Source organism: Pelobates fuscus, chromosome 7 (assembly GCF_036172605.1).
Source record: "Pelobates fuscus isolate aPelFus1 chromosome 7, aPelFus1.pri, whole genome shotgun sequence".
NCBI classification, from domain to species: domain Eukaryota; kingdom Metazoa; phylum Chordata; class Amphibia; order Anura; family Pelobatidae; genus Pelobates; species Pelobates fuscus.
Genome location: NC_086323.1, coordinates 112,028,560 through 112,045,349, shown reverse-complemented (window position 1 = coordinate 112,045,349; position 16,790 = coordinate 112,028,560). Strand labels below are relative to the sequence as shown.

At 44.8% G+C, this 16,790-nt stretch overlaps 1 protein-coding gene across 1 annotated transcript in view; it reads right to left on the bottom strand.

Annotated features, from left to right (window-relative positions):
- ZC3H7B (zinc finger CCCH-type containing 7B) overlaps positions 1 to 11,102 on the bottom strand; it is a 77,019-nt gene extending 65,917 nt beyond the window's left edge. Inside the window, exons 1-2 of the mRNA XM_063426408.1 lie at positions 10,926 to 11,102; positions 5,318 to 5,378 (exon numbers count right to left, since the gene is read on the bottom strand). Of these exons, the coding sequence (XP_063282478.1) occupies positions 5,318 to 5,370 (53 nt within the window). The 5' untranslated portion in view covers positions 5,371 to 5,378; positions 10,926 to 11,102. The remainder of the gene's footprint in view (positions 1 to 5,317; positions 5,379 to 10,925) is intronic.
- Positions 11,103 to 16,790: the final 5,688 nt, after the last annotated feature.

Sequence of the window (16,790 nt, the reverse complement as noted above, 5' to 3'; positions counted from 1 at the left end):
ATCTAGTACAGCTCCGATGTGAGCTAAGTGTTCCTGCCACGTATTGCTAAAAATAGCAATATCGTCCAGGTAGGCACATGTATAGTCCTGGAATCCATCTAGGAGTCGATCCACCATCCTTTGGAAGGTGGCTGGGGCGTTTTTCATCCCAAATGGCATGACCTTAAACTGGTACAAGCCAAATGGGGTGACAAAGGCCGACTTCGGGATGGCGTCTGGGGCCAGGGGGATTTGCCAATACCCTTTACACAAGTCTATAGTGGTGAGGTATTGGCCCCTGGCCATTCTGTCCAGTAACTCGTCTATCCGGGGCATCGGATAGGCGTCAGATACAGTCTTCTCGTTCAATCTCCTATAGTCCACGCAGAAGCGGGTCGTACCGTCTCGCTTTGGTACGAGGACTACAGGAGATGCCCAAGGACTGTCTGAGGGTTCAATCACCCCCAGTTGGAGCATTTCGTCGATCTCCTTACGCATGTTTGCCCGTACCGCTTCTGGAATGCGGTATGGCGTCTGGCGCATGGGTAGTTGCCCTGGGGTCTCGACCCGGTGAGTTGCCAGAGGCGTGTATCCAGGTACATTAGAGAACGTGTCGCGTTTCTCTTCCAATAGTTGCTGTACCTCGATCCGCTCCTGTGGGCTCAGCCGATCTCCCAGCGTAACCTCCCCTAAATCTCCGGACAGCTGCCCATCCCCCAGCAAATCGGGGAGGGGTAAGCTGTCAAACTCTTCCGTGTTAGGGGCACAGATGGCGGTTACCTCCTCAGTACGCTCGTGGTAGGGCTTCAGCATGTTCACATGGAGCATGCGTCGCCCCCCAGTCCCTGTGCAGGGGCCGATAATATAGGTGGTATCGCATCTTTGCTCCACCACCTTATATGGGCCCTGCCAGGCGGCCTGTAACTTATCATGTCGGACAGGTTTTAAAATTAGTACCTTCTGCCCGACCTGAAAGCTACGGTCCCTGGCTCCCCGATCATACCATGTACGCTGGCGGGTCTGGGCCTCCTGAAGGTTTTCCCGTACCGTCTTGGTCAACGCTTCTAGGCGGTCCCGAAAGGCCAACACATATGGTAGGATGGGAGTGCCATCTGTGCTCCGGTCTCCCTCCCAATGCTCTCTAATAAGATCCAATGGGCCTCGGACCCTCCTTCCAAACAATAATTCAAACGGGGAGAACCCTGTGGATTCCTGCGGCACCTCCCGGTATGCAAATAGGAGGTGCGGCAGGAATCGTTCCCAGTCCTTGTGGGTCTCTGCGAAGGTTCGGAGCATCTGCTTCAAGGTACCATTGAATCGTTCGCAGAGCCCGTTCGTCTGGGGGTGGTAAGGGGCGCTGATAATAGGCTTAATGCCACAGATCCTCCAGAGGTGTTGGGTGAATTCTGCGGTAAACTGGGTACCCTGATCCGAGATAATCTCCCTGGGTAATCCCATCCGGGAGAATATCCGCATGAGGGCATCCGCGACCGTCTCAGCGTGGATGTTGGTCAGAGCCACTGCCTCTGGATACCTGGTGGCATAATCTACGACCGTTAAAATATACCGTTTTCCTGACGGGCTAACTTTATTGAGGGGGCCTATCAGATCCACCGCTATTCGGCTAAAAGGTTCCTCTATTATGGGTAAGGGGTGAAGTTTAGCCTTCCTGCGATCCCCCCTTTTTCCCACTCTCTGGCAGGTATCGCAAGTCGTGCAATATCTGCGTACTTCCTGGCTAATCCCTGGCCAGAAGAAACTCTGGGTTAGTCTGTACCTGGTGCGACTAACCCCTAGATGTCCGGATAGCGGAATATCATGCGCTATCCGGAGTAATTCAGCCCGGTACCGCTGTGGTACCACTAATTGTCTCCTCGCTATCGGGTCTAACCCCGTAATCTGTTTGGTTGTTTCCCTGTATAAAAGTTGTTTATCCCAGATAAACTTCTCTCCCTCCGCCCCGGGGGAACCCGTGCCAACCTTGTCCCTATACACCTGAAGCGTGGGGTCTGTTGCGACTTCAGCTACAAATTCATTAGGTGGAGCCCAGGGGACACATTCTAGAGGGGGGGTAGGGTTGCTTACCTGGACCTCCGGCAGTGTGTTGTGGTCCTGGGTGCGGGCCTGTTGTCGGGTGACTACAGGGTTGACCTCTCCTGTGGTGGGTGACTGGGGCTCAAAAGCAGAAGTGAGCCTCCCCAGATCGTTCCCCAATAAAACCTCCGCCGGTAAATGTGGCATCAACCCCACCTCCACTTCCCCTGCCCCCGCTCCCCAATGTAAATGTACCCTTGCTGTAGGTAGCCGGTACACTGCTCCCCCAGCTACCCGGACGGCAACAGTTTTGTTCAGTTTTGCCTGATCTGAAATCAGGTGGCTCTGTACCAAAGTGATGGTGGCTCCCGAATCTCGTAATCCCCGGACTGCTGTACCATTCAGATATACCGTCTGTCGATGGTGCCGTAGATTATCCACATTGGCCTGGACCGGATCTGCCTCGTGCAGTACCTCCCATTGTTCCACAGTAGTAATGGGGACTGCGGAACCATATGGGGTGGTGACTAGGTCCTGGTAGTGGTGGGCTGCGGCCGCCCTGGGTGGAGGTGGGCCTGGACGAATCCAGGTGGAACGGTCCCGTAGCTGTGGGCATTCCCTTTTATAATGTCCCCACTTCTGGCAGTGATGACAGGGGCCAGCGGTGGGTTGTCGGAACCGGGGCTGTGCAGCGGGTGGTGGAAGCGGTCTCGGTGGAGCTGGGGTGTAGTTGTTTCCCCCGAATGTTTTAAAGGTTGCTTTTGGAGCTGCAGGTTTTTGTGACCTGCGTGCATCCAGGTAGTCATCCGCTTTCCTAGCCGCCTCGGTAAGGGAAGTAGGGTTTCTGTCCCTTACCCATTCCTGGACCTCATTGGTTACTCCCTCATAGAACTGCTCCATCAGCAACATTTGTATTACATCCTCCATAGAACGTGCCTTGCTAGCTTGCACCCACCCGAGCGCTGCCCCCTGTAATCGGCATGCCCACTCTGCGTGCGAGTCCTTCTCTGTTTTCTTTAGATCCCGGAACCTCCGCCGGTATGCCTCGGGTGTTATAGCATACCTGGCGAGTATAATTTCTTTCACTTTACTGTAATTCCTTATTTCGTCATTAGGTACAGTCCGATATGCCTCTGCTGCCCTCCCGGTTAACCTTCCGGCCAAAATAGGTACCCAGTCCTCTGCGTTAATTTTATGCAGTGCACACAGTCTTTCAAAGTCTTGCAGGAAAGCGTCTATATCTTCCTCTGCCTCCACATATGTTTTAAAAGCCTGGTATGGTATTTTAGGCTTACCTTCCTGTGGCACATTAATTGCAGAGCTTTGTTCTGGTGCCTGTGTCCTTAGGATGAATTCTTGTACCTCGGCCATTGTCCTGGTAACAATTTCTGTTGGGGGGTTTTCCCCATAAAAGGATAGCCTGAACTGAACCTGCCTCTGGAATTCCGATCCTTGTGGTGTTCCTCCCGGCTCCCTCTGTGCCGGAACTGAATCGCCCTCCATTCTGTACTCTGCCATGAGTTCTGTAACAAGTACTGCTTTCTTCTTATTGCTGGCTTGTATACCCCTTGCCTCTAGGAGGTCCTTTAGCGTGGAGCGTTTTAGCGCAGAAAAATCAATCTCCATCCGTACTCCATTTACGCTTGTTCCTCTGTGAGTTTGGATCCCAGCGCTGCCAACCAATGTAGCGGAGAGCCGATCTTGCACAGCTATTCTCCACTAGAGATTCCAGTGAGGCTCAGGAACAAGGTGATGTTAAGTCCACAGGCAAGGTTTCCAGCAGGTAAAGTAATACAGCAGTATCCCCATCGCAATCCCAATAACTGGACGACACACAGTTTCAGGAGTAGTCTGACAAGCTTTATTCCACAGTTCCTTATAAAGCCCTCTCCCATGCAAGGGAGGAGGTTCTATCACTTAAGACATTATCCAATCTCTAAGTAGTAACCTCACACAGATCTCCTCCCCTCCTCTAGCATCATAATCCCCTTATTGTGTACACAGTTTTCCCCGAGTTTTGGATGTACCCTAAATACTTGGGGTACATCCACAAATCCAACATCCCCAGATAGCTCTATTCTGGGGGACCAACATACTTAAAAATTAGCCCATTCGGATGAATGGTTCGTGAGATATGGGGTTCCAAAGATTTGACCGACCGCATGGGTAAAGTATCCGAAAACAGTTCCATGCATTTTGGCCCTGCGGTCGGTCACAAACAAGGGAATGAAAACAGGCGAATTGCCTGTGTTATAGAGCCTGGAGAGGGTTTGAATGAATTCCCTTGTTTATGGGGCTCTTTCTACCGAACGGCGGGTCATTCGGTAGTTTCCATACGAATTTCTGGAAGTATGGAGGTCTCAGCGGTGTTTGCCTAGTCAAGTGTCCGATTTTAGTTCCAGACACTCGACGGCAAAACACCGCTGTTCGGTAGTTTAAGATGGCCGCCGCCACGTGTTTGTTTCCCGAATGGCGGCCACCCAGAGGACAAAGACCACACTGCACTGATTGCCAATTACCTGTTTGCAACATTGTTGCAAACGGTAATTGGAGGCACACTCATTCCTGGGTGGTCTGGTTGTTCGGTAGTTTCATTCCCTTGTTTTATTTGAATGATTCTACCGAACAACTAGAGGAATACAATTCTTTACATACATTTAACTGTCATTATACCCGGATACCATGCTTTCTATACATGTACATACACATTAAACCAGCCATATGACCAAATACACTTATTCTCATACATGTCGTGGGACAGCCCGGTACCAATCCGCTACACACACCAGCACCAATAAATTCATACATAAAACTGTATTTGAGGGGGGGGAAATACATAAAAGAAAACGAACACACAAGACAAAAACACACCTGAAAGTTACTACTACTAGCAATAAACCACCTAAACCAGGCATAGGCAACCTTCGGCACTCCAGATGTTTTGGACTACACCTCTGATGATGCTTTGCCAGCATTATGGGTGAAAGAGCATTATGGGGGATGTAGTCCACAACATCTGGAGTGCCGAGGGTTGCCTATCCCTGACCGAAACCATTTTTAGTAAAGGCCCTTTGTATCTGTTTATTACTCTTCCACTTCTCACTTCCATCCACCTACTACTTTTCCTCCCTCCCCCTCATGGTCGTATTTTGATTCACTTTCTGACGATAAATTACACTTCTTTCACTGGAAAAAATGATGCTGTCACATAATCAAATGCTATTGTATGACACATTGAATCTTCTACTGTTTATTGCAGGTCATCTGCACTGAATTTGCTTCTTTGAAATAAAAAAATACTCACTGAATAAACTGCAGGCCTTTCTCGATTTCTTCTCTCCGTTTTTGCCTTTCCATAAGAACACCTGTGAAAAAAAAAAAAAAAAAAAAATATATATATATATATATATATATACACACACACATATTTCAACAAAAAGAAAGGTTCCTATCAAAATTAATGACTTTAAAAATCCCTGGGTTACTATTACCATTGAGATGAGATGATTGCAGATGTGTAGTCCTACATCTAAAATGACCGAGGTTGTGAAGGTATAAATTTAGACTGGCAAAGGTACAGCATATCAAATGGCCAAGATGTTATGCCAGTGTCCCAGGACATTACAATATTTTTTATTGCTAGAAGGCAAAGTATAACACTTTAGAGTTTAGAAGACAAATGTGGAGAATGCAAAAAGGACTTACAAAATAGGAATTTAGAACTAAAAATAAAATCACCATAATGAGCAATAATGAACTTGACTGCCATCAATGAAAACGGCCCAATGCTCACTGGTTGATGCTTTAAACATAAAAAATTAAAAAAAGGAAAGGTAAATGAAATACAGAGGCGGTTCTATAATTAAGCCAGCTAGGCGACTGCCCAAGGCCTCATACTTCCTGGGGCCTTGCCTCATGTCCCTCCTAGAGCAGGGGTAATCAACCTTTTAAGAGTACAATGCCAAAACAAGCTCTTAAAGTCCCTTGGTGTGCCGGTGCTGTTTTTTAAATTGAGGTATGTATGTTGCTTGTGTTATTTAAGACTTCTGTAGTTGATTTGTAGGGTTGTACATTTTGTAGGCTGTTATATTGTATATGTTCTTGAGTAGTTTGTGATATTGTGTATGATACCTATGAATGTGGGCTTTGTATGGGGGCTGCTTGTAGAATTGCGTGTCTGGGTGATATGTAACATTATGTGTATGTGTGGGGCTGCTTTTGGTATTGCATGTGAGAGGCTGCTTGTGGGGACCGTGTGTGTGTGTGTTTGAGTGTGGGCGGTTTGTATTATATGTATGAGGTGGAGGCTTAATCAGCAGTTCTGTGTATGTAAAGGATTTCCCTGTATCCATTTGGTTATTTCCTCTCCCTGCTATTTAAGTGACTTTGAATTATTTGTTTTATTTATGTGTTCGGGAAATGTATTCGTTCTACCGAACGGAGACCACCCTGGGTAGCAATCAGAACTTAGAGCACCAAGTAACCACACGAAAACCGCAAAGTAATTGAGTGCTCCTAGGTGGCCGCCGTTCGGCATACGAACACGTGGCGAGAACAAAGGATGGTGGCCATCCTAAATCTCCCGAACGCGGCCAGCGGGACTTACTCATGGATTGCCTGGAACTGTTTTCAGCATGGCAATCACACAAACACGCGGTCTTTATAGAAGTCCCGTCTGACCTATTTCCACTCACAGTATCAGACTGGCGTTCGGGAGTTCCAATCAACCGAACGAGGGGAGCATTCTCATGTAACTAGATGCAGTATAACTATGGTGGTTTTCGTGTAATTCTGCATGAACGGAGACCGGCTCTTGCTACCAATTTCATGGAACTCTAAAATCGGATACAACCGCATGGCGAGCCAGTCAAACTTCCACACGATGCGACACGAAAACTACCGAACGGATTTTCGTGAAATGTGGATATGTTACTCCCAGTATCCCCAGCTACCCAGGGATGTGATTTTTATATTCATATGTCATGTAGAAAAGTATATTTCCAAAAATGTTGAAAATTGTTAATGTTTCTGGACAGCAGATAATTGAGTTTAGTATGTTGCTGAAACTCAATTATCTAGCCTGGGCCAGAGGAGGAACTTGTACTGTAGAAATTGAATGCCTGTTGCTTCCAGTAAATCAGTCTGGTTCCAGCATTAAGCTTTGGCTCATGTGTGGATTAATTGGCGATACCAGCAAGATTTATTCCTGTGGATTCTAGGCGATACTCTGCTATTGGGAAAAGGAATACTAGACGGTGATACCAGTTACTACCGTCACAGTGTATATCTAGCAGTGTGGGTGGCTTCCCTGGGTTCCCATCGGGACTGGGCTGGCCAGGTAGAGGTCTAGGGCAGGAGCTGCGATAGCTGCTACGGTCTGCTCTACTCCAGTGCAGATTCCAGTTGACAAGTGCTGGGAGGAAGTGATCGGAGCTTCCTATCATATATCTGAGGTCTCACTGGAGCTCCTGAAAGGCCAGAGCCTGTTTTTCTAAGGCAACATTGAGTGCTGTGCAAATGCACCCAGAGTGCCATGCATGGCACAAGTGCCGTAGCTTGCTGACCCCTGTCTGAGAGCCTTGCGGTCACTGTGAGACCATCAACCAGGGCTTCTTATTCGAGTTTTGCCTAAGGCCTTGCAAACTGTAGAGCCTCCTCTAATGAAAATTAGAAATATAACCTGAAAGTTTTAATCATCAACTGAAATGGTGACAAATAAAAGTTGTTTTATTTTTTGAAGACCCAGGTGTGTGGACCGTTCCTTTGGTGAATTCTATTCTACCTCCTGGTTTAATCTGAAATGTTATTTGGACGAATCACAAAACAAAAAAAAGATGTGGACAATTGACTAAATGTTAAATTTGTTTAGGGAGTTCCACCTGTGTCGTCAAAAAGCAAAGATAGTAGGGGACAGCTACTAAATGGTAACTTGATTCACAGATTAAGTAAGACTTGACCAATAGTGGGAAAAAGTACAATACGGGCATTGGCTCCTTGCAGATAAAGGTGCAAGGAGCTGAAGAGGACTGGCAGGAAAACCATGGCGGTGGCCACAAGGGACAGGTTCAGGCAAGTAAAACTCACACGACCTTACATCGTGGTGCTTTGGAAAATATGCAAAGACCCATGACGGTGACAAAGCCTTTTAAATAAATAAACAAATATAGATTTTTCGGTTTCTCCTTTTTTCCCCCATCTATTGGTTACCTCTTCTCACTTGATCTGTGAACAAAACGGCATTTAATCAATGCACTGTTAAATATATACATAATATATATTGCAGATTGGCGCAATTTTGGTTAGTTTAAATATCATGGACGAAATGCTTTTTTCCCCCCCGATGAATCAATTCAACTGAAACAAGATTTTTCTTGTTTTCAACTGAAACAAGTGAATTAGTGTTTGATGCCTGTCACCTTGTTCCTGTATTCCTCAAGCATGCCTAACATGCTTGTTGTCTCGAACTAGATCATCTTCACAGCATCTGTATTGTATTGCGTCACAAGACGTGTAGTTGCTGTGAAGTTTTTGCTTCTACGTGTAGGGCTCTGCTGTTCCTTGGCAATCAGTCCTCCACATACTATTTTAGTATAGCGCTGTATGAAAAGAGTAGATCGACAGATGTGGTGTGGACTTTCATGTACACGACTATACATTTTTAAGTATTATGCATAGTAGTAATTTTATGCTCTTTAATTTGAGCATAGTTTTACTTCAAATTTCGTTACATCTTCTAAAGCACTAATTATCTAATTTATGATACATTATTATTTAAATTGTTTTCGGGCTGCTATAACCAAACTTACATGCTATTGTTACGCAGTTGTAGCAACTTCTCAATGGATGATTAGCGCTGCTTGTGGACTTCCACAAACGGGGCAATATTCTAATGACAACAACATGCTGGCCTCATTGCGAGCACATTGGTGTCAAAGTGTCCTCTTATCCCCCCAGCATTTCCTCCCATGCCAACATCATTGTGACACCTATAGCAGGTTCATCCAGTGTCCCCTGTCACTCAATCCTTGCCATAGACCTCTGCTTGACAAGTGGAGGAGAGGGCCACATGTTTACAGAATATTAGATGGCTACTAGAGGTGCTTCCTGGGTCAGTGCTGCACAGTGAGTGTGACACTGAACGTTTCCCATAGAGATACACAGATTCAATAGATCTCTATAAGAAGATGCTGATTGGCGCATTGTTTTGCCACACATGCGCAATAGCCTCCCAATGCATTCTGATGGCAAAGCATTGGGTTGGCTGAGATCATCATGCTTGATTATCTCAACCAGGGAGGCGGTGCTAGCCTTGCCATGCGATCGGAGGACCACCTAAACACACACACACATACATACATACACTGACAGATACTCACAGACTGACACAGACACATACACTGACTGTCAGACACACACACTCACAAATTGTTTGTTTTAATTGAATTTAAGTCCACCCAGCCTCCCTACCTTTGAGAGAGCTGGAGTGGATCGGCTTTCCCTGGGGTAGAGTGAGGCTGCTTTCATCTTGAAGCTCTTCTTGCTATGCTCACTTGCGCACCACTTTGAGATGCCAGGATGGAGTGATGTCATATTCTGTCTCCCGACATCACTACACGGCACACAAGGGAGCAGAGCAAGAAAATTACAACTCCCTCACCGCCTTCATTCCCAACAGCATGCCAACTGCTCATGGTCCATCCCCCCCAACCGCCTCTCTCTTTGGTCTGGTAGCACTCCTCGGAGGGTACAGGCTAACCAATACCCAGGCACCAGAACAAAATTCCTAGTCGCCATGGCGACCTGGGATATTATTGAGTCCTGGACAAGTAGATCATACTTAGGGATTGCACCATTATTTATACATAACCCACTACTTCTCAAATACATGTATCCAGACGAATATCATGCTTATTAGTGCGTCACAATACACACTGCTGCCCATGGTGGGTGGGGTCGTCAGTTATAAACAAAACTTTATTTGGGCACTCCCGTTTCACTCCAAGATATGCATCCAGTCTATTTGCTGTTGTTTTTAAAGCAAACAGAACATTTTGAACAGGATATTCTCAAGCCTGTACATCTCCAGCATCATACAACACAGCAACCAAATCACATTCTAAGTTTTGACACTGCCATGACAAAGGTTCAAAGGGGACACATTTACAGCATCCTTTACTACAGTGTGAATTGTCAGGAATAGTTATAATAAGAATTTATCATTTCAGGAAAAAAAAAAAAAACCATTCAAACTTGAAAAATGTTACATTTTTTGCCAGTTCACATTTTAGTAAATAATTCTGGTTGTCTTTAACTTTTCAGTAAACACAGCTGATTGCCTGCACAATTTGCAGCAGCAGCAAACTACTAAAATAAATAAGGCAAATTCACTAGGAAATAAATAAGATGAATTAAAACTCAAAAGCAATCATTTAATGCATTCCAAACTAAATGGAAGATATTTTAAAATAAACACTGCCCAGGCGGTAAATTAGTAATTGTGGGTCTAGTCTTGTATGTATAGGAATGCAAGGATTTTATACAAATACACATCTATTGCATTATTCGAATTGTGCTTCTCTGTATATGTAGATTTATGTATTAACTCTATGCGTTGAAACGGTTTAAGTTCTGTTTATTATCTTAACACTGTATCTATAGTAACAATCTCACAGTGGATGAATGGTTATACACAGTTATGGCACTGAAGAGGTTAAGTGCCATCAAAACCTAATAAAAGGTGCAATGTATGTGCCATATGTTCCCATTTAATCCCCTCTCCCCACAATGCCAGCCAGGGGCAACCAGCTACCCATTCCTGACTCCGGATATAGAATGCTTTGTATAGTTATTATTTAGCATTATTATGCTTATATATGTAGCTTAATATATAAGTTCCTGGCCATGATACTCACCCTGCTGGTTTTTGAGCCCTGAACAAAGTAAGACACATAGAATATTCTAACAGGATTCTAGCAGGATTTGGACGATATTTGTCGTAAAAACCTCTTTACTGTCGTTTGGTTGCAGTTTCCTCCCATGTGTCTATTTTTTTTTCTCTCTCTTTACTTTCATTTCCAGGTCTCAGACAAGGAAGGGCATTGAAGCTGAATAGAGGCTCCTCCTTCTTACCGGCTTGGATGGGTCCTAGAGAGAGAAAGCTGGACATGTCTTCCTGTTTCAACATGTATTTTACAGGCCTAGTCGATATCTGTGCTGAGCTACTCATTAGTTCCGAAGAGGCAGCATTGTATTGATAATGGGCCACATGTTTATTTGGCAGTATTAGAAAATACAACCAGTATGTTAGCTATCACAGGGTTAATTACTAAAGTGGGCAGTCAAAGGGAAATTCAAATTTTAGGTCAAAATAGAACAAGGAGAATTCCACATCTCATCTATATCTGGCCTTAAATTTGAAATATTCACTTTCAATTCTCACGTTAGAAAATAGCCCTATTTGTAGTATGAGTTGTTAGTGGAATTGTGCAGCCAAACTAAAAACTGGGAACATTTTCTGACTAGGAAAATATTTTCAAATTTGGTGATTGCGGCCTGAAATTTAAATTTTGCTTTAAATTCTCAAAAACTGCCTAAAATGTGAACAGTTGGGAGTTAAAATTGTGTTTGTAATTTTATAGCCATTGTCGTTGTTTTAATTATGCTTATTGATCACGTATTGCACAGCCTGACCACACTGTGAATTGCAGGATCCCTAATCGAAGTCCAGGACTGGAACATGCATGTATTGGTTGCCAGAGACTGATGTGAGTGACACTGCAGAACTGTGGCTGCTGCCATTAACTCTTTCCCTGTGTTATTTCCCCTATTTTTCGCTCCTTCAAATGACCTCTGTAGGCACCATAACTACTTAAACTGCTTGAAGTGGTTAAGGTGCCTGGAGTCTGTGGGCATTTGGGAAAGATGTCCCAGCAGTCTGCAGCCCAGCTCCATTACAATATGGCAGAGGTGATGCTGTGCTCCTACTCATAACAGTGATAGGGGCAGTGATTGGTTGAGAGTGCACAGCTGATGCCCTCACTGTCCACTACCCTGGTATGGTGTAAAGTGGCGCATCGCTCCACCTCCAATATTTTGTAATGGGCGCCAGGCTGCTGGGGCCCAAACATCTCTGCTAAACACGAACTGGCACATAATTTGACCAGAGCTGGCCAGTCACAAGAAAAGAAGTTACATTTTTACGAATAATCTAAGTTGCATTCACCATGTGGTCAGTCAGACAATCAGGAGGAGGCTCCTCCTTACTCTAATTGGATATTCAGTGCTTTTCTCAGAACTATGGCAAAGAGTGGCGATTGTCACAAATGGCTTAGTGGAGCTGTGCTGAGGAGATTTTCTTGAGGCTGGATTAGAGGAAAGTAAAATGTTTTCTTTACAGGAATGGGGACAGGTGGGAAGCAAAATCCAAAAAGACTATGACACATTCAAGTATTAAAAATAAATGTACGCTTAACCCCTTAAGGACCAAACTTCTGGAATAAAAGGGAATCATGACATGTCACGTGTCCTTAAGGGGTTAAAGGACCACTATAGGCACCCAGACCACTTCAGCTCAATGAAGTGGTCTGGGTGCCAGGTCCCTCTAGTGTTAACCCTGCAGCTGAAAACATAGCAGGTGCTTGCCGCGCGAGGGAGCCCGGCGCTGGAGAAAGGTAAGTGTTTTAACCCCTTCAGCCCAGCGGGAGTGGGACCATGAGGGTGGGGCGTCCTAAAACCTTATAGTGCCAGGAAAACAAGTTTGTTTTCCTGGCACTATAGTGGTCCTTTAAGTGTTCCTTAAAAGTCATTCACATTAACTATTGAAAGCTCAAAAAAAGGATATTAGATCCCATTGTACAGCGCTACGGAATTTTGCTGGCGCTATATAAATAATAAAATAATTATAATAATAATAGAAACTGAAGTGAAATCAATCAATAAATTGATTATTTTGTGTATCTGCCCCTGGCCAAATTAAAGAAACAGTGCGTGCACGCACCCTGAAGTAATTCACACCAGACACAAGTTTGAGGTTAATGAAGAACTTGAGGAATGTTTATTCAGAGGGGCAGGCGACCCCTTATAAAGTACAATTACATCATAAGCATTGTCAGAGATAACACTGATTTATACATCAATAATTGGTTAGGGGTTAAGTGGTTGATTCATTGCACATCCTACCGGGTGTGATGTCACTGGTACCTTGCGGGTCTCCCCCAGATTCCAGCGCCATCTTGTTAGTGAGGGTATTATTCGATGACTAAAGGGAAACTCCCTGGCCCTAGCGGCCATTTTAAGTAAATCATATAAAACGATAAATGCTGATTGAGAGCTATATAAGGTAAATAGACATTTTACTTCTTTAAAGAAATCAGGATAATATTTCATTTCCACAACAGAAACCCTAGAATAGAGACCCTTGGGCATTGTCAGATGGGGACATTTAAAGTTGCCAGAAAGCTGAATTCTGCTAGCTGAATTCTGCTGCCTGACTTGTTGGACTCCATATACCTCCGTGTACTCAATCAACCACCCAATGGGATAACATGTCCTGTTCAACACTAAAATTATATAGGACAATATACATACAGTATATATATATTAGCAGACATCTCTATTAGGACATCCAACACCTTACTGCCAGGGCCAGATTAAGAGCCCAGTGGGCCTGGTGCTGACAATTATGACGGGCCTAATTACAGGATCATATCAACCAAAAAGAGTAAAACACCCCCAAGCGTCATGTATCTGATGGAGATGGTGCTGGAGAGACAGAAAACAGCAGCTATAAGAAAACACATGCCCTAGGCTAATCTCTCACTAATTTATGTTTTCATCTTTCAAGTAAATCCAGAACCCCTAACAGCAGTGTCCAGTGAGGCAGGAAGTCAATGGGCACGGTAAAAGGGTGTGCCACTGACACAAATCACGTAACCTGCAAAGAGGGGCGAACATGCCCAAAAAGAGGACATGTCTGCCCAAAGAATTAGGCCAGCCTTGCATGAATGCATGTCGGGCTGCCTGCCAATCATGCAGCTGGCCAACTAAGGGCATACTATGCAGACAGCACCCTGAGCTTGGCATAAATGCATCTAATGATGCGCTCGCTCAACGCTTTCTAAGGACTGTCCCCTAGCACTCGCTGGTCAACTTGTCTCCTTACCTTCTTACTAGCAGGCAGAAGCTCCTGGTATATAGTCTGGGACAGAGAAAAGCTGTATGTAGTGAGTGTAGAAGAAAGGGAACATTGTTAGAGTGTTAGAGTGACCAAAGTCACCATTACCTAAAAGGATCACTATAGGGTCAGGAACACAAACATGAATTCATGACCCTATAGTGTTAACACCACCATCTAGCCCCCCTAGACTCTGCAGGCTGTTTGCCTCAGAAAAGCAAGCAGTCTGCTGACATCATCAGAAGTGGTAGCCTGATCCAATGACAGTGCTTCCCCATAGGATTGGCTGAGACTGACAAAGAGGCAGATCAGGGGCAGAGCCAGCATGATTCAAACACAGCCTGGCCAATCAGCATCTCCTCATAGAGATGAATTGAATCAATGAATCTCAATGAGGAAAGTTCAGTGTCTGCATGCAGAGGGAGGAGACACTGAATGTGTGGATGCATTTTAGGCAGCCATGACCCAGGAAGGATCTCTAACAGCCATCTGAGGACTGGCCAGTGAAGTTATCACTAGGCTGTAATGTAAACACTGCATTTTCTCTGAAAAGACAGTGTTTACAGCAAAAAGTCTGACGGTAATGATTCTACTCATCAGAACAAATACAATAAGCTGTAGTTATTCTGGTGACTATAGTGTCCCTTTAACTATATTCATTGTCAGCCAGTCCACACGAGTTTTGTTCCCATATATCCCTCTTAAGTTTCCATACTTAAGTAAGAGTATGTGAAAAGTAGTTAGGGTTGCCACCTTTCTTGTAAAAACATACCGGCCTTGCTAATTTGCATAATTAAATATGTATGGGTGACATCACATGATGTAAATCACAAGGAGTGACATAAGAGAAAATGCTGTAAAATCACCAAAAATCTACTTAGTTTGATTCTGCTGTATAGATGGATTCCTCCAAGTGCCCCATGTCTCCCAGTGCCCCCATGTGTCGATTACTCCAGGTCTCAGTGTTTCTATGTATCAGTGTCTCAGTGCCCCATGTCTCCCAGTGTCCCCTAGTGTCGTGTCCCCAGGTCTGTATCACAGTGTATGTATCACAGTGTCTCAATGCCCCATGTCTCCCTGTGTCCCCATGTATCCCAGGGTCCCCATGTCACTAGGAAGACGGGGAGACCTGGGGACACGGGGAGACCTAGGGACACGGAGACACCAGTGACACTGGGAGACTAGGGGACTCTGGCTGGGACACATGGGGACACTGGGAAAATAGGGGACACTTGAAGACATGGGGACACAGACACCAGGGACACAGACTCTAGAGACACTGGCTGGGGGGCATGGGGACATTGAGACATGGGGGCACTGGGAAACATGGGGACACTGAGACACCAGGGCCACAGACACTAGGGACACTAGCTTGGAGACATGGGGACATTGAGACACTTGAGGCACTGGGAGACATGGAGGCACTAAGAGACATGGGGACAGTGAGACACTGGCAGACTGGGGGCACTGGGAGACTAGGGGTCACTGAGACACCAGGGACACTGGCTGGGAGACATGGGGACACTGAGAAACATGGGGACTCTATGTCCCCATGTGTCTCTGTGTCATAATGTCTCCCAATGTCCCTTAGTGTCTCAGTGTATGTCTCCTTGCAGCCTTTCCCCCCATTCCTTACTTCCCTGAGCTGTAGGTTGTCTCTGCAGGGTGCGAGTTGCTGTCTGGACTCTCTGTAGCTGCACCCCTGCAGATCAGTGAGTAGAGATAGGCAGGGAGGGATATGCTGGAACTTCCTATCCCTGCCTGTCTCCACACACAGCGACCCCTACTGGCCAGTGCTGGTATTGCATAGTAAACTCTTGTTTATACTGAGAAAAATACCAGCATTTGTATTGCCAGTATCACTGTAATATTGGCACCAGCCAGGCAGCCTCAAATACTGGCTGTGCCAATAAAATAAAAGCCAGGTGGAATCCCTAAGAGTAGTGTGTAAAAAAAAAAAAAATGTAAAAAAAAATGTAATTTTTTTTTTTTTTTTTTTTTAAATCAGTGGGCCTATTCCATGGGCCTGGGCCTGGAGCTGCAGCTCCATCAGCCCCTATGTTAATCCGGCCCTGCTTACTGCCTAATGGAAAGCCAATAGCTAATGTCAGAAATACATTTAGGACATATTAAGCAAGCATGATGGGTCTATATCCAATAAGGAGTTTTTGAAAAGTGCCCTGAATTCTTATTAGATGATCAGCCTCTCTGCAACATATCCAACCTTTCCTACAGTGAATTGCCTAAAAACTTTACCATTTGGATTCAATTCAACTACTACTCAACATTTAGCGAATAAATGTCAATATATAAAAAGTATCCAAGCAGGTCAACAAATGTTCTCAGGTTATTTTTGGCTTAGGTAAGATTAGGTAATTCGCTTTATATTTATTTGGGGATTTATGAGTTAATCTTCAAACTAGCAAATTGAAATCCGAATAGTATAATTTTGCCTAAAATAGCCAAGCTGTGACTATAGCTAAGCTGAAGATTTTTTTATCTGTTTACCTTTATTTTTCAATAAAGGGAAGGAAATTGCAGAACTAATCGTGATATACACAACACTCCCCATCGGTCCTTACTATAACAATAGAGTTATTTAAAA